Genomic DNA, 17,525 nt, shown 5'->3' with positions numbered 1-17,525 from the left:
CTAAAGTAGTAAGTAGCTAGCTGCAGTAAATCAAAAGTATGCCCCACAACTTCAACCATTTTTGTCCTTGATTGAACCAATTCTATTCAATTTGTGATGAGTATGAAGGGTGCCTTGCTAATTTTCTCCTTCACTTGTCTGCTGAAGGCACACATTTACGCACTCTTAATTCAGTGCAGCCTTTTCTGATTTGGGCCAGTTTGAGATACCATGTGAGTAAATGCATTTATCTCTGTTGGGACAGAGAAACACACACAACTGATACCTGGCTGACTGCTGCATAAAAATGCAGACATATAAAACAGCTTGTCAAGTAATTTTAATGGCCTACAAATCAATTAAGAGAGACAACCTATCGTAAATCAACACAGTTAGAACTTTTAACAGCATTTGCTGTTTGGAGTAGATACGCTCTTCACTGTTATGTCTCTCTATGTGAGAGTAGAAAACTCAGCAGTTTTAAATGCAATGATCCTAGTTAGCTTGTGCAGGTTTTTACCCGTCTACATCCTTCTCAGGTTTGAGTGTGTTCAGCACTCGACTGGTGAGGGAAGCAGGGGGGAGGTGGAGGTAGACTCCGTGCACCCTGGGGTCTTCATTCAGCTTCAACACCTCCTCTACAATCTACACGCATACACAAAGACAAAACACAGAACAGAAAAGAGAATTTTTGCAGAAAAAGTACACAGCATTCACAAGCCATAGTTGCAATAGTTGTGGAAATGTAACATGTTAAACTGTAAATATCACACATGCTGGTATGAGTACGGTCTGTGTATGGCCCACAGAAAACCCCAGCCTTCACACCTAAAAGGTAAATAACTTTGATCTTTAAAGCACAAAGTACTGATTAGGAACAAGGGAAAGAGTGAAACAGCAAATGCGTCTATAAAATTTAACAGGTCAGTGCTATTGACTATGCATAAGAAATGATAGTAATCCCTGAGGAGGGAGAAAAGAGAGGGTAGTAGGGGGAGATTTTGAAAAAAGAGGAAAGATGTGTGAAAGTAGAGCAGTGGCTCAGTAGATCAGTAGAGCCCTTTAGGCTTGGAACTGTAATGTAAATCATCCACTGTTAGCTGAAATGCCTGAGCTATTCCCAGGGGTTCACTTCTCTATATGGATCAAGAGTCGACATCCATCTGGGCAAAAAGAGCCACAGCTGAAAAGGTTGCTTCCCAAATCAAGGATTAGTCATGTAACGTGCAGTTAAGTAAAGTTTTAATGACATAAAAGCTTATGTGAGGCACTGATTACCTCGACAATTCACACAACTACAAACAGTCAGGTGGAGGGTACATTAAGGAAGAGTTGTCCTAGTTTAAGTTAACCAAATGTGTGAGTCAGCTTCACTTACTTCATCTTCACTGTATTCCTTTGCCAGACAAATGTGAGTGATGTTTACGCCAATCTGTGGACATACAGACAAGGACAGGGTGAACTGTTTGAATTATTGTGTAGATTTGTAAAAAAGACATTATGAGCCAAATTCACATAGAGGAACGAAGAGAGAAAAAGAGAGAAGATTACCTTTCCTGCCACTTTTTTATTGATCTCCAACAAGCTGTCATCATCACCTGCCTTTGAGATAAAATTGGCACACTAAGAAAAACACACACACACCTGATAATACAGGAATCGTCAATGGCTTCAGTAAAACCAGATAACCCTTAGGTCAAAAGGTAAATAGCATACCACAACTTTAGTTAAATTGGCTTTAGACTACTTTTTACTTGTCTTTACATAATCTTTTGTTCTACAATGGGAAACACAATTCCTACATAGTATTTCTGTTTATACTCACAATACCTGTATAATGGCTAACAAAGGTTGGATTGCTGGATTTCTTCCCTGCAGAGCCACAATTGCCTCCTTAGTGCTCTGAACCATTTTCCTGTAAGAGAAAAACTGATTAACTGATTAGCAATGTCCATTCATCCATTTAGGGCTGCACACAGGGTTTTTAAAGCGAAATTAGGCTGTTCCAGCTGTGGAAGCCTTATAAGCAGTAATTCCATTAAATATATTGCAAAGACAGTGATTTGGCGATATTTGCTGCAGTTAATAGAATACCACATTCAACTAGAAAAAAAGTTACCATAGATAACATTAACTGATCTTTAAAAATGGAATAATATAAACTACACATGGTGAGGTTGCACCCATTGGCCACCTCACTGCGCACGTGACAATGTGTGGGCGGAGCTAATATGTTAATAGAGTCAACACACGTATGTTGTCCAAAATGTAAACATTAACTATATCAAGTCCACCTCTAGCTATCTCGGATCAATCATTCAATGGACTTTATTCCGCACGACACTCTATAGTAGTAGAAGACATCATTTAAACAATGAAACCCCCATCACGTACAATAACGTTACATGTCACACACGATACAAATCGCATAAAAACGTATAGGCTTATTATAAAAACACACACATACAGAAATGTTACATATCACATAACTTTACAGTAAATAATTTCAGCACAACCATTTACACATATGTGTTGTTGCATCATTCACCATGCATTCGGGCACATTTGAGCATCGTGCTTATGGCAACAGCGGAGAAAAGTTACATCAGCTGGCTGGGGATCCTATGATATCGGAGACACGTGCAAAACTGGCTGCTAGTCAACAACGTAAGTACCGACCACCGTTTATCGCTCTAGCAAAATACCACTCGGCCGTGTCCCATTTCCGATCAAAAATAATACAAAAACAACAGTAATTCAGTAATGTGTGGCCACATATGCTTTAACGTGCATATATCTTTCTTACCTCAAAGCACTGTCGAATTCAAACCCATCATCCTTTTGGGACTGTTTCCCAAAGTTGACGGCTAATTTCGGTTTGGTACCGCCGCGGGTAGCAGTGCTTGCCGTACGGAGAATCAACCCGCCGTTGGCAGGACCTGGTAGGCATCTCGGCGACAAGCCGCTAACCCTGCTCCCTGAACGGGCTGGATGTATCCGAAGGCTGCCACAAGCACTACGGATTATAGACAATTTCATGGCCGTTTCTTTTAGTTGTTTTAAATGTAGCTAATAAATTAGTCCTCTCCTTGTTTCTCTGGCGATGGTTAGCGAGGGATTCAACTTCCTGGAGGAACAAAAAGTAAGTTGAGCGGCGACAGAGTCGTGATGGAGCTACGCTGTGTTCAAGGGCAGTCGGAAATTTGATTTCAGAGTTCGTCACTCTAACAACCCCAAAACATGTGACAAATACCACACAGAGAAATAGGCTTTATGATATCACAAGCTGTTTGACGTTTGGGGCGCGGAAAACGTGAATGTCATGTTGTCAAGATATAGCCTATCTTTCAGCAACATTTTGATATTGTAATTATTTCGGTGTAAATTACAGAATGTAATGCGTATTTCTCTTCCCTGTCTTAACGTTACTGCTAAAGTTCGGCTGCTTGCCTTGTTAAAAGACCACAGCAAAATACAACCAACATTTTAGCCCAGGGTCTATGTTTTGTTACCAGGGACACTGGAATTCTTGCTTAGAGTTTTGAAAGTGTAAATCCGAGGTACATGAAAGCAGCAGCCTGACAAGAAGGGACACGCTCGCAGTTAGGAGCACGCGCGTTCACGTGCTATTTTGACACAGAAAGAGGGGAGGTGTTCACAAAATATGATTTGTACATCCAATTAGGACTATAAACAAAAAAGATTATGGCATATAGGCCTGGGTACATATTATAGAGACACTTTGCACTAAACTGGTCATATGAATGAATGACATTTTTATTATTGTGTAATGCATAAAACTATTCCCAGCCAGCACCCTACATTCATACAAGCCAGGACCAGAGTGCAGCTGACACATTTTCAAACAACAGGAAAAGTCCAGAAATAGAAAAACAGCTAAAGCATCTTTCACAATCAAATCTTTAGACCATCATTGAGTACGACATAATTCATACATCACTGACAGAAACATTTACTATGTTGTTAAGTTGGCAAATTTAAACACATCAAAATTAAACAGCCGTTCCAATTTTGCTCATCTGTACACTAGAATATTTTAGGGTTTTGTCGGGACATTTCATGGAACATTTAAGTCTCTTAAATCAGTATAATTTGTACAGTACAAAAGAAAATGGAACTCACTTTCCACTTCACCCAAATCACACAGCTCACACAATCGATTTTACCCCAGGTTTTTTTTGTTTTGTTTTTTTAATCAACCAACCTCAATGGCCAGAGGAAGACTACCAGTTCTCAACTGTGAAACTAAAGATCTTTGGCTTAAACAACATGTAACATGTGATTCAGGGCCAAACTTTTGTTTGATATGCACAACATATGTCCTCAATTTTGGCAGAATGTTTCTGAACCATTTTTCCTCAAATATCAATAAAAGCTTTTTTTTATCCAGTTCTCCATCAGCATCCTCAAAGCAAATACTGCATCTGTTGTACTCTTTCTAGGCACAAAACCATATTGCTGCTCACAAATGCTCACCTCTGCCCTTAGCCTAGCTTCCACTACTCTTTCCCACAACTTCATTGTATTGCTCATCAGCTTTATTCCTCTGTAGTTGCCACAGCTGTACAAAAGTACTCTTTGGAAACACTGCAGCAATACCCCCAATATGTTTAAGAAGGTAATCAAGTCTTGTCATTGATCACATTAGATATGTAATTAAACCAGTCACATTGGAATCAATAACATGTGATGGACTAGACACCCTATGGTGAGAGGAGGGGTTTGGAGGTTGAGGGTTGGAGGTCTGAGTTGTACTGTCCAGATGAATCAGATGTCCCTCTGCATTAGCTATGATAATGACTTTCACCAACTTAAGAAATGACTGCAGCATTTATTTTAGAAGTTTAAATAAAATAAAATAATTAAACCAAAGTGTTTGTGGATTTGATTTGAAGAAAGTTTTTGGAACATGTTTTTTTGCAACTGCTGTTTTGCCAGTGAGTAAACCTTACTGTTAAACCTGACTTTGTTCTGTACACAAAGGTTTGTTACAGTTATGCAAATGTGTGTTCATACCCCTAAGAGGGAAACTAAGGATTAAAGAATTTCATTTTTATGAAAAGAGAACAAAAGGTATTCCCCACTGTATACTCATGGATACTGATTTTGCTGGGGCCACAAGGCCAATACACAACTTCCCTGCTGCAATCCAAGTAGCCATCATTTAAAAAGGTGCCTCTGTGTCCAGCCCCTGACTTGCCACCCAAAAACACTTTTTAAATGTTGGAAAATAATAATTGATGCTATTGGCAAAGGTCAGTTAATTTCAAATGTGCCTTACTGGGACAATATTAAAGAAAACTGTGACACCAATTGAATGTGGGCCAATGTAATTGTGTGATATAATCAAAGACATACGTATGTAGCCTACACTATACATGAGGCTGGTAAAACCTCATTGGTCGGTCTCTCTCTCTCTCTCTCTCTCTCTCTCTCTCTCTCTCTCACACACACACACACACACAAGTGAGTACTTGTGGAAGTCATTTGGGCGTGGCTGGGAAAATCTTGCACGGGCTTGGCTCTATCGGCTCCAGGACCGTCAGGTATCACTGCCATCAACACTCACAAATAAACACTCACAAATAAACCCTCCCACGGTGACTGCAAGGGACTAAAGCACAGTGGCTGGTGATTGACAAGTGTCGCCAGTGCGATAAAGCTTTAGAGGTCCCTGTCAGAAACACCTGTCCTGGACCTGGGCTTCCTTTTACGTTTTTACCTTTTCGGCTTTATTCTACCCTGGAAAAGAGGTCTGCCTGCAAGTTCAAATTGGCACAAACGCACCAGGTGCCGGCACCTCGCCCTATCCAATTGCCGCTCTTGAGACATAGCGTCACTGCAAAGGCCAAACCGACCGGGCTTCATTCCTGAAGTCACATCATTACAGTCGCATGGCGTGGCGCAATCCATCACTATAACAAAACCCCAGTTAAATACCAGTTTTGGCTCCAAAGATAGCTGCATTACGCATGTAGGGCCCTTTGTTTCGTCTCACAGTACAGAGCAGTCGGCTTCAGAACTAGGATGGTGCTGAGGCACCACAGGCCACCTTACATTAAAGGACAAAGTTTGATGTCTGTGGAGATCAGAGCGAAACGGGTAAGGAGCTTACATTTAATCTTGCAATCCTGCATGAAATGGAGAAAACTTTATTCCAGCAAGCAGCCGATATTAAAGGACACGATTCACCTGTATCTATCACACCTCTGTCATAAAATGTGCTGGGATTTATGTGGTGATAGCTATCCAGTAGGGTAGCACAAGGCGTTCCTGTGGCCTATATAAAAAATCAATTCGCTATATTTTTTGATAAACAACATAGATTAGTGATTTCTTTTTAAATTATCTTCTAAATAAATGTAGCCTACATATATTTTATACTGTTTACCATTTGCACCATGAATTTACCTTATAAAGCCTTAGCTGTAGGTACCCACAACATGACTGTATGTAGCCTGTTACCATTTACCTTGAAAATATTTAAACCATGAGGCTGAGCAGTTGCAGATCACCTGAATAATTGCTACTATTTTTCAGGAGTATTGAGTTAAGTATAGTAACAGTCTAGAACAACGATTTCCAACCTGTTGACCAGGAGCACTTGAGTCAATATTAATATTGGTAGGCTATTCATACATTTCAATGTTTTACCCACTAGATTTCAACTTAATATGGAATTGTTTAAGGCCTGTTCTGATCACACAAAAATACTATTATACCTAACTGAAAATAGGAAAAGACAACATCAGGAAGGAGTTCCTGGAGTTTGGGGGCTTTTGGTCTTTGAAGCAGTCTTTGAAATGCCTTCTAATGTCACTGGCCTCCTTATTTCACATTGGAAATATTGTTTTATTTTAGAGCATTGCTCAAACTAGAGATGAAAGATATTGCTGTATCTGATGTACTACAGTATCTGCTAATGCTCCAGTAAGATTAAAAGTCAAAATGAATGTCTGGATAAAGACGTCAGACAGATCACAAGTTAAAAGAACTAGTTTGGTGAGGAGCAACACCTTTGACTATTCTTTGAAGAACCTGTTAGGCCAGGGTTACTGGAGAAGGAAGATAGAAAAGGTTTTTAAACAGGCACGACAGCTTATATGAGATACTGGGTGTGTTTAAACCTGCAAATGTTTTCTGTTTGGATCTTGAATGTAATCTGTGTCCCTTTTTACATTTTGCTTTATTAAGCCATCTATGATGAAAAACATGAAGTTCAATGTGAGGTTAATCTAAAGACTTGTTGTTGTTTGCCCTTTCAGGTCAGCCCTCTTTACTGAGTCATGTTTACCAATGTGTGTTAGAAGAGGAAAGATAACCAGATAGGGAAAATCATCTGTAACCTTCACTTGTTCTCCAACCCAACCATGAGGGACAGACTGACCCACCTGCAGAAAATGTCCAACGGCCATGTGGAGCAGATGGAGTACGCAGAGTCCACTGTCTCCGACTCCTTCAGCAATGTGGACCTGGAGGAGGATTTGCCCCAAGAAGCAGTAGTGTTTGACAATAGCCCTGCTTTGGAGGAGGTCTTTTCCCAATCACAAGATATCCACAGAGAGATCCAGCTCATCCGCCTGGAGGTTAAAAGGCTTCGTGAGCAGAACTCTCGCATGCTCAAGGGCACCACCACCATGAGCACTATCAAAAGGGACTCTAATGCCATTGGTGCTGATATAAAGGCTCGGGCTGAGGATGTGCTAGCACACCTGCGGGACATAGACGGCACAGCCCACAAGTTAGAAGAAGCACATGGCTCAAATTCTGCCATCACACGTATTGCCAGAACCCAGTATGCTTGCCTCAGCAATGGTTTCCGCGATGCCATGTTTGACTATAATGAGGTGGAGATGAGCCATCGGGAGAACTGTAAAGCCCAGATCCAGAGGCAAATGGAGATAGTGGGACGTGAGGTGACAGGAGAGGAGGTGGAGGAGATGATTGAGACAGGTCAGTGGAACATCTTTAACGACAACGTTGTGACTGAAGGTAAAACGGCTCGATCAGCTCTGTCCCAGATTGAGAAACGTCACCAAGAGTTGGTGGACCTGGAGACCCGTATCAGTGGCATCCATGATATTTTCCTGGACATCGCCCTGCTGGTGGAGGAGCAGGGCCCCATGCTGACCTCCATCCAAACCAACGTTCAGAAAACAGATGAATGCATACAGGAGGTCCTCGTCAAACTCGGCAGGGCCAAACGTCATGACAAGAACAACCCCTTTAAAAAGATGTTTTGCAGCTGTTTTCCATGTTACGAATAATGACTGTACAGGACAGAGATGTGTAGCGGGGATGGCACAATATGCAATGTGCTGTCCAGACAAAGAGGACTGGGAAATCTTTAGGACATTAAACATTTTCTTCATGTTTCAGTACACTGTTCCTATTGTCACAAAGCGTTTATCAACAGCCTGTAGAGCTATTGCATAATAACATTTTTTCCAGGAAGAAAAATAAAGGTTTAATGGAAAGGTTAAAACTATTGTGTCTAGACTAAGGGACAAAAACTGCTCGGGTAAAATATTTTAAAATTGATCCATTGACGTCTAATGTTTGAGACAGGTATCTCAAATCAGAATTAATTCCCCCATGATTGAGGTGTGATGCAGACCTGAAAGAAACAGTACTTGAAAATTGCTGAAAATTATTTCAAAGATGAGATACATGTTTGTGTCGGGCATGCTGCCTGACACAATGGTTCCCGATGCAGTAAACTGCATTAATAGTAAATTCTAAAGAAATATTATTAGTGCAAGTTCAATCAAACAATTCTTACCCAGAATTATTTTCTAGTGTCTGACCAAAGTCATTAAGGTCACATTATATGTCACTACATGTCAATGCACTGGTAAAAATGGATGCCCTAGACGAACGGCTGAAATAAAATGTTTTAGAAATTATACAGTTTAGTTGTTCTTGATTAGATTGTAAATCTTTTCTGCACTAATATGTGTATGTTATGAAATTTTGGGTTGATAGTAACTAGCCATTCTGTGTTCACATTACACAACACATTCAAAATCTCCCATTTCTCATATTTACTATCTCTTTTGAGGACATGAGGAATGACAGCAGTTTTACTAGGATTTATTGTCAGTCTCACTGTTATGCAGGGATCACACAGTGAATGTATTGTGATGTACACTAATCTGTTACTTTTCACTGCTATTTTATAACTATATGTATGATAATACCTGTTACATTGTCTGCCTTTCTTTTGTGGTGTCATGTATATTACATAAAGAGTTATTAAAATCAGCACGACTCTGGGTTTGTTCTTGTTTCAACGTGAAATCTACATTAACACATGAAACTAAAGACCTGTTGAGATTTAGTGTTTGGTTTACATTAACACATGAGTAGAACTATGATGTGTCTGAAGTTCTCAATCACTCAGACACACCAGGTCACTGCTAAAGATGTTGGGTCACAACAGCTCAATTACAGCTACGCAATTAATACCTATAATCCCTGGCATGTTCCAGGTATTCTGCCCAGCTCTCCTCAATCATCCAGGGTCCCCTCAACCTGATGGACCCCAGACACACATACAGGTGTCATCACTTTACAAACATATGGCAGGGTGCACTGCATTAGTCCAGTGGTGCACTGTCAAATAGTTAAGTCTAATTCCTCAGATTTCCTCAGTAAATTTCTCATGAGCACTTGTCCTGGATGCATTATTTGACAGGAGTGTTGTCTGACTTAATAGACCCAGTCTCCTGCTTTCTGATGTGAAAAGAATCAGAACCAAAAGAAATGCATCTCCCTTTAAGGGAGTACTGTGTGTTTCAGTGGGATGGTCCATGTTTGAAACCTGGGTGACGGCAGTCAGACAACTTCCTTCATCAGAATAAAAATATGTGTTCCCCAAGCGCCTTGGACCAAATAAATCAGCTTGAGACACGTTGAAGGGATTTACTTGCTTTCTGATTTGGTCACAAGAGGTAAGACACTTTGAATTGATAGTTGAATGATATTTCATTTAATTTTCTTAGGTAATATGTGTGATAGAGGCACCTGGAGACAAGTGGATAATTGATGGGACTTAATTAGTGCTACACTCCCCAAGCAGCTTGGAAAGATAGGACTGATTCAGTGGCCATCAAGAAAAAGACATTTAATTTTTTTTATCATACATTGTGACAGCTTTTAAAATAGTTTCATGTTTTAAGTTTTTATTAATATGATTTGAGGAAATGGATTTTCTCTGTACAGACTGAGACTGCATGAAAGAATCAGTGGCAGAGATTTAGGCATCACCACAAGTTTTGTGCAGCGAGAGGTTGACAAAATGAATGTATTAAAAACTATTTAGTGTTGCATGATATGTTTATCTGTTTTCTACCATAACCCCATTTTCAATAAGATGGTGTCTTCCTTGTTCCTGGTTTAAAAGAAGACATTCCAGTGAACCTTTGAGCTGTGACTGCTGCCATTGTTGTTCACCACAAAAAAAGAAGAACCTACTGCAGTCATTGTGTGTATCAGTAGTTACATAATACTGACATTTTAGCTTTGGATGGACAATGTAGTTTTCCTGGATAAATTAACAATATGAACCTGTACACACTGTCACCACGGTACTCAAGGTTTGATTTTTCAATAATGTTATGGGGAGCACAGTGTTTCATCACTATTGAGAAGGTTATACCATAATGAGGGTGCCTCCAACCCAACATGTCGAATGCATGTGATACTAACTTTGAATTATACATTTGATCGTCATGAAAACTCATCTGAAACTGTATTTTCAACAGTAGAGTACATCAAACCAAAAGCTAGACTAGATATGAGCACAATAACCACCATCTTGTTTTACACAGGTCTCTTAGCCAGAATGCGGGACATGCTGGAGAGGCTGCAGACCATTAGTAAGGAGACTAACTATGAGCCAGAGTTTTATGGGCCGGAGTATAATGTGGACAAGGTGACTTTGTCTCAACAGGCAGTGGTGTTTGAGAACTCCTCAACTATTGACAACATCCTGAGGGAGGCCCACACCATACGCAAGGAGATGTCCTTGCTCCACTTAGAGGTGGAACGTCTGAGAACACATAATAATCGCTTTGGCACCACTGTGCGGCGCCTCACCTTACTCAAAAAGGATTCTGACTCCATCGCCAGGGGGATCCAGCAACGTGGGGAGGCTCTGTATGTCCGCCTTCAGGCTCTGGGTAAAGAGAGCAGCCAGCTGGAGGAGAAAGAAGGTCCCAACTCTGCTGTTAGTCGCATTGCCCGAGTTCAGTATGACACACTGACCCATGCCTTCCATTCTGCCATGAGTGACTACAATAAGGCAGAGGAGATGCAGAGGGATACATGTCGGCGAAGGATCCAGAGGCAGGCCTCCATAATGGGAACTGAAATCACTAATGAGCAGCTGGATGTGATGGTGGACAAAGGTGGTGAGGGATGGGCTGAGCTGTCCCAGAGCCTGCAGACCCCAGGCGCACGCTCGTCCCACTGGGCGATGAGTGAGATCAGAGGCAGACACAAGGAGCTGGTGGAGCTGGAGGCCAGGATGAAGGATGTCCATGAGCTGTTCCTGCACATGGCCATGCTGGTGGAGGAGCAGGGATTCATGCTCAATAACATTGAGGCTAATGTGTGTACCACTCAGGAATATGTTGAAAAAATCAACGTTCACATCAAGAAGGCCCTACAGTACAAGAGGAAAAATCCCTTTCAGCAGTGTTGCTCCTGTCTACCCTGTTGGAGACACAACCAAATGTTTTAGGGTATATTTTGACTTTATGCAATTTTATGGATTATTGAAATAAACATTTACTTGTGTAAAAAGTTAGGCTGAAAAGAAATGTTGTGAAATGTGCTTAATTCATGGTAAATCCAACCTTTACAGGCACACTCATGAGTGCAAAGTGTAATAGAAACAGTTTTGTCAACACTGTATTTCTCTAACTGATGTATGAGGCTTAAAAAAGGTTTGGGGTTACCAGCTGTCTAAAATTTGATTCACTGTTATTTGGATGAGAGAATGAATCCAATTGTGGGTGTGTGCACATCACATATTTCGAAAGGATGTTATTTTAATTTAAGTTGAAACAGTTAAGCAGTTAACTGATGTGCAAAATAAATGCTGTTGTACTAAATTAAAATCAGTTTGTTGTCCTTGGCAGAACAAAAACTTAGTAAATTGGGTCATCATGGGGATAAGAAGTAGCTACATGTGGTTTTCAGGATTGTGGACGAACTGGAGTCATGGCAGTGATGGGTAACGGTAAGGATGTAAGGAGAGTTGACAAATTGCAGTTAGTGGTGATAGATGAGATCCATTTAGAAGAGTTTCACTTCAAGTCTCCTACCGACTTGGGTAACTTCTACTGCTTGACTTCGTGAGCTGACTCCAGAGGTCCCTTTCTCTGTCACTGGTATTTTGCTTTGCTTCGCGCCCATGTTTGGTCACAGTGTGTGGCAATAACAGCTAAGCACTCCGCTGTATAGCTGAAATTACAGTGTAGTGACCGCGTCCTGCCGAGTTACAAGCTTGCTGTAACTTGTGCTATCCGTTAGCACATGCTAACGTTATTAGCTGATGGTCGTAGTTAGACAGCTAACTTTCTAGCGGTAACAATAAATATAGCAGGGGTTCTCGCTATCAACACGCTGCCATTATTTTATATCGTAAAGAGAGTTACGGCGGTAAAGTTAGTTTGCGTAAAAGCTTTGTTTTGCCAAGGAGCATGACATAAGCAAGTTATCTCCAGTCTTTCACTCCACAAGTTATCTGCTAACGCTGCGCTAGCATCATAGTTCTACTCTTAAAATGGGACTATTGTAACAATGGTGTGTAATGCTAGCTAACTTCGTAGTTATTTGAAGATTAACCCCATAATTAATAGAAGAAATAAGTTTGTTGTCTTTGGCAGAACAAAAACTTAGTAAATTGGGTCATCATGGGGATAAGAAGTAGCTACATGTGGTTTTCAGGATTGTGGACGAATTGGAGTCATGGCAGTGATGGGTAACGGTAAGGATGTAAGGAGAGTTGACAAATTGCAGTTAGTGGTGATAGATGAGATCCATCCAAGAGTTGCAATAAGTATAGTAAATTATCAAAGTCACTAATTATCACTATGTGGTCATAGTTCAGGAGAAAACTTATCTTGGTCTTTTGTAAGTGGGAGGAGATTCAGCCAGACAGACATTAAATAAAGTGTGGTTTAAAATGCTAAATTGATGTGGTTGATGATGGAGGACAGCAATTACGGGCTGAACAAGGAATGTTACAAATATTGAGTTTAACAATGGAGACACCAAACTTTGATACAAGTGTTTAACAGTCAGAAATGACACTTCACAGCCAACCAAAGAATGGGGAAAGAAAAAAAATCAGCTGGCTCTTCCAGATTCTTCTTCGAGTCAGTCAAGCAGATTGGAGAAGAGACATGTCATATGAGCCCATGACATAATCAAAACTATATGTGGAGTGTAAAATAAGAGTTGTAGCCTTAAGTTGTTAATGAGATGGCATGTCGGACTGTGTGGTCCCAGAAGAAGCCAAATTATGTTAACAAATTGTGTGTTCAGTTTAGGGTTGTATAAGTCCAGTAGTTTATGTTGCCTATTTCTTTGTTTGTTACTGAAAAATAATCAACCAATAAACAGGAGCAACTGTAGCACAGCCACATTTAACCTGCTTCAGGGCTTGGGGGTAAAATTAGCTTTCTTGGTGCACTGTGTGTATTATTATTTCTGGTATACTACATGGCCCCAGGTTTGTTGTGTGGTAATTTGATTAAAAACAAAATAACTTGGAATATGCAACATATAGGCACAGTATCAACAGAAATAATAAAGGCCCTAAACCCTGTCTCAAGACAGGGGCCTCAAGATCAGGTAAGAAGTTACACCTACATTAATGGCTACACCAGTATAGGTTTACATTGTGCTTTAGTAACAAAGTTACATTTGATCATGATCATTTGAACAAACCAATTACCACACAGTAAACTGGGGGTCTGGAGCCTAGGGCCAGTTACCCAGTTTGCCCACTTGGTAATCCAGCCTTTAATTTTATAATAAAAACAATGATAAAAGGAAACCCTTGGGAATATTTGCCTTGCTTCCACTAATCACGCATACAAGCTACACTGTATCAATGTCATTAAGAGCCACTGAAAAAGTTTTTAACAATTTGTAAAAAAAAAAAAAAAAAATTATTTGTAAGAGTGGAGTTTACCAGGAAAAACTATTGAAATAAATGTTGTAACAGGGTATATACAAAGGAATGAATGATAAACGACGTGTCGCCTCTCCGGTTTCAGTGATCCCAATCCATTAGACAGGCGCAGAAAAACCGAGACAGAAACTCAGCAGTAGCCGTCAGTTTCACTTCAAGTCTCCTACCGACTTGGGTAACTTCTACTGCTTGACTTCGTGAGCTGACTCCAGAGGTCCCTTTCTCTGTCACTGGTATTTTGCTTTGCTTCGCGCCCATGTTTGGTCACAGTGTGTGGCAATAACAGTGTAGTGACCGCGTCCTGCCGAGTTACAAGCTTGCTGTAACTTGTGCTATCCGTTAGCACATGCTAACGTTATTAGCTGATGGTCGTAGTTAGACAGCTAACTTTCTAGCGGTAACAATAAATATAGCAGGGGTTCTCGCTATCAACACGCTGCCATTATTTTATATCGTAAAGAGAGTTACGGCGGTAAAGTTAGTTTGCGTAAAAGCTTTGTTTTGCCAAGGAGCATGACATAAGCAAGTTATCTCCAGTCTTTCACTCCACAAGTTATCTGCTAACGCTGCGCTAGCATCATAGTTCTACTCTTAAAATGGGACTATTGTAACAATGGTGTGTAATGCTAGCTAGGTTCGTAGTTATTTGAAGATTAACCCCATAATTAATAGAAGAAATCTGTTTCTTTTAAGTATTTTTTCAAGGGGAAATGTGGCGGGAAGTGGTATGTACACCAGGATGGCCGAGTGGTTAAGGCGTTGGACTTAAGATCCAATGGACATATGTCCGCGTGGGTTCGAACCCCACTCCTGGTATATAATTTTAATGGTGTCTCTGTTTGTATTATTAAATTACCTCGAGCAGTACATTATAATGAGTAATATCAAGTACAGATAACTAACGTTAAGTCATTACGCTTTAGCTGAAACGAATTATTTTCCGTCGATGGTAGCACGCTGCAGATGACGTCGTAATTGCAGATAAGGGAAAATAAAATAGGCCTACAACAACATTAACATCCGCTTCCATATAGTGGTAAAGTGAGAAAAGCGAAAACATTAATGAAAAAGACGGCTCATCATCCGTTGTGATATAAACTAATGTAAGGCACCCAAGGACAGCGTAAATTGCCCTTCTTCATAACATTTCTTAGTTTTTCTAATTAGTTTGTTTTCAATTAATACAACGTTTTTGTACTATTAATATGTTGGAAAGCTAATTGGGCAAGATGGGCAGCAATGTAGTATTGATGGTACAATAATGCTGACTAATAAAGTACTCCAGGTAAGTGTGATCTGGGCCTATCTTTTAGGAGTATTTGCACCATTGGGGCAGAAGAGGGCACTCTAAGCCCTTCTTGTAGTCTCTGTGCTGGAGTCTAACACATGCAGACTGAAGGCCTACACATTCTCATCCCTATAATTTCACTTCAAGGGCGATGCCTTGGACTCATGGATACCCAGTCATCTGCATCTGCCACAGGAAACACTTCACTGAAAATAGCTGTAACTCTTCTAAAGTAGTATTCACAAGTTTGTTGCACATGGGTCCAAGACGTTCTCTATAGGTCTTTTGCACTGCAGTGTTCACAAACACATGAATGTAAACATGTGTACACTAGGACATTCCTACCTGTCTCCTTGCTCCCTTTATACTCACTACCAAATAAATATGCTGTCACTTGATAGGTGATTGAGGCCTAAGCGAGCACTAATTTGTGAAATTGAGCTGCTTCTTTGAGCTGTGTGAGGAAGCAGCCACAAAAGGGCCCTGACAACTGAGAAGAGGGAGGGAGAAGAATGAGGGTTTACAATGGAAGATCAACATCTCTACATCCCCAAAGCCTCAGAGACTCTTTCCAATGGGGCTTAATCTATTATTCAGTCGCCTCAGGTACTGGAAAAGTTGTTGCTTTTCAGGCCAACACATCACTCAGAATAATAAAATGAAAAACCTGACACAAGAGGTGGTGGAAGGGTTTGTGGTTGTGATTATTGCTGTTATTATTATTACCATGGTAATTTAAATTGTTGCTGTTATTTTTTACATTGTACTTACCTCCTTTTTAAATGTATTTTCACAGTTAAACTGTCAAATGGTCTGCTCTTTTGTGTTTTTGTTTGCAGTATGCAGGGTGCTATATAAATAAAGTTTATTATTGAATGAAATTTTTATGTTTTGGATACATTAATTCTAAAATAATGGAAATGAAATAGAGGGGATTTATAGCAATTATTTATTATCCATGACTGGTTTTCAGAGTACTAAAAGAAAAGTGAATTGACTAGATTTTAGATTAAACTAGAATACATTATATACTGAACCTATCTTGAGGTTCCCCAGATTTGTCCAACAATTTCCGGGAGTTTGTTACGGGCAGGGGGGGGGGGCAACAAAATGATAAATAGTCAGTAGTGGAATGCAACTAAGTATATTTACTCAAGAACTGTCCCATACACTTTTGAGGTACTTATACTTCAGTATTTCCATTTCTTGCCACCTTATACTTCTAGTTCACCACATTTTATATGGAAATATTGTAGACTATGTTTACATTTATCTGACAATACTTACTAGTTACTTTGCAGAATAATAATTTAAATAAAAACACTTGATCAGTCAATAAAATCATGAATTGTTATAGAATAAACTACCCAACAGTATATAAAGTAGTTCAAATGAACTCTACCTTGACCTACCACAGCATTTGAATGCTGCTTACATGTTAATACATTAGTAACAATCCAATAATAAATATAAAAAAATACTGATATAGTACATGTTTGATGCTTTAACTACATTTTACTGACAATACCTGTGTACTTAAGTAAGATTTCTGATGTAGGACTTTTACTCGTTATGAAGACCTTTTATTTTATTTACTGTGATATTTCTACTTTTACTTGAGTAAAGGATGTGAATACTTATTTTCACCACTGTAACAGTTTTCAACACTATTGAATAAAATAATGTTGCATTACACATTTATTACAATCAAACAAATAAAAGGATGAAATGGCTTTGTGTAAATTGTCAATTTATGGTGCATTTACGTGGAAAAGTTTCGAAGACCCTTGGCCTAATAAACATTCCAGTTATTTTTCCACAATTAAAGTTTCTTGCACAGCTTTGTGTTTTATGGTGGGAGTCACCGGTGCCGTTGGTGTCACGTGACGCCCACCGCGCCATGTTTCCATCTCCGCGTCAGGAAAACTTTTACAGCCAGAGGGAAAAGCTCAAGACCACCGTCAAGTCACCCAGAGTGAACACTGTGATTCCGGTCAAAACCTTCAAAATAAATTCGATGGAGGCGAT

The 17,525-nt window shown here is 39.9% G+C and overlaps 3 protein-coding genes and 1 non-coding gene across 6 annotated transcripts in view; 3 read left to right on the top strand and 1 right to left on the bottom strand.

The window, feature by feature from the left end:
• The window catches only part of mthfd1l (methylenetetrahydrofolate dehydrogenase (NADP+ dependent) 1 like), a 44,418-nt gene extending 41,190 nt beyond the window's left edge, over nucleotides 1-3,228 (bottom strand). Inside the window, exons 1-5 of one of the 2 annotated variants that reach the window (XR_006374940.1) lie at nucleotides 2,786-3,228; nucleotides 1,810-1,894; nucleotides 1,531-1,581; nucleotides 1,358-1,411; nucleotides 500-624 (exon numbers count right to left, since the gene is read on the bottom strand). Coding sequence is in view for 1 of the 2 variants with exons in the window: in XM_044169407.1 (XP_044025342.1) it covers nucleotides 500-624; nucleotides 1,358-1,411; nucleotides 1,531-1,581; nucleotides 1,810-1,894; nucleotides 2,786-3,018 (548 nt within the window). In the remaining variant the exon portion in view is untranslated. The remainder of the gene's footprint in view (nucleotides 1-499; nucleotides 625-1,357; nucleotides 1,412-1,530; nucleotides 1,582-1,809; nucleotides 1,895-2,785) is intronic. The other variant, XM_044169407.1, reaches the window with a different exon arrangement.
• Nucleotides 2,292-9,264, top strand: stx11b.1 (syntaxin 11b, tandem duplicate 1). Of its 2 annotated transcripts, none has more exons than XM_044169410.1 (2): nucleotides 2,292-2,646; nucleotides 7,266-9,264. In XM_044169410.1, exon 2 carries the CDS (start codon nucleotides 7,371-7,373, stop codon nucleotides 8,265-8,267), a length of 897 nt encoding a protein of 298 aa, XP_044025345.1. In that variant the 5' UTR covers nucleotides 2,292-2,646; nucleotides 7,266-7,370; the 3' UTR covers nucleotides 8,268-9,264. The 2 variants fall into 2 exon arrangements, with proteins under 2 accessions (XP_044025345.1, XP_044025344.1); XM_044169409.1 differs by lacking the exon at nucleotides 2,292-2,646 and adding an exon at nucleotides 5,576-6,102.
• A 305-nt stretch (nucleotides 9,265-9,569) lies between these two features.
• LOC122863183 (syntaxin-11-like) lies at nucleotides 9,570-16,378 on the top strand. The gene is made up of 3 exons (XM_044169406.1): nucleotides 9,570-9,953; nucleotides 10,833-12,997; nucleotides 15,645-16,378. Exon 2 carries the CDS (start codon nucleotides 10,847-10,849, stop codon nucleotides 11,744-11,746), a length of 900 nt encoding a protein of 299 aa, XP_044025341.1. The 5' UTR covers nucleotides 9,570-9,953; nucleotides 10,833-10,846; the 3' UTR covers nucleotides 11,747-12,997; nucleotides 15,645-16,378.
• Nucleotides 14,943-15,025, top strand: trnal-uaa. The gene has a single exon. It is a non-coding gene; the product is annotated as a tRNA-Leu (tRNA).
• Nucleotides 16,379-17,525: the final 1,147 nt, after the last annotated feature.

This window comes from Siniperca chuatsi, linkage group LG16 (genome assembly GCF_020085105.1).
Source record: "Siniperca chuatsi isolate FFG_IHB_CAS linkage group LG16, ASM2008510v1, whole genome shotgun sequence".
Taxonomy (NCBI): Eukaryota; Metazoa; Chordata; class Actinopteri; order Centrarchiformes; family Sinipercidae; genus Siniperca; species Siniperca chuatsi.
Note: the sequence above shows the minus strand (reverse complement) of the source record. Positions and strands in the feature narration are given on the sequence as shown.

Coding starts and splice junctions, on each gene's coding strand:
- stx11b.1 (XM_044169410.1), top strand. CDS start 7,371: ATGAGGGACAGACTGACCCACCTGCAGAAAATGTCCAACGGCCATGTG.
- LOC122863183 (XM_044169406.1), top strand. CDS start 10,847: ATGCGGGACATGCTGGAGAGGCTGCAGACCATTAGTAAGGAGACTAAC.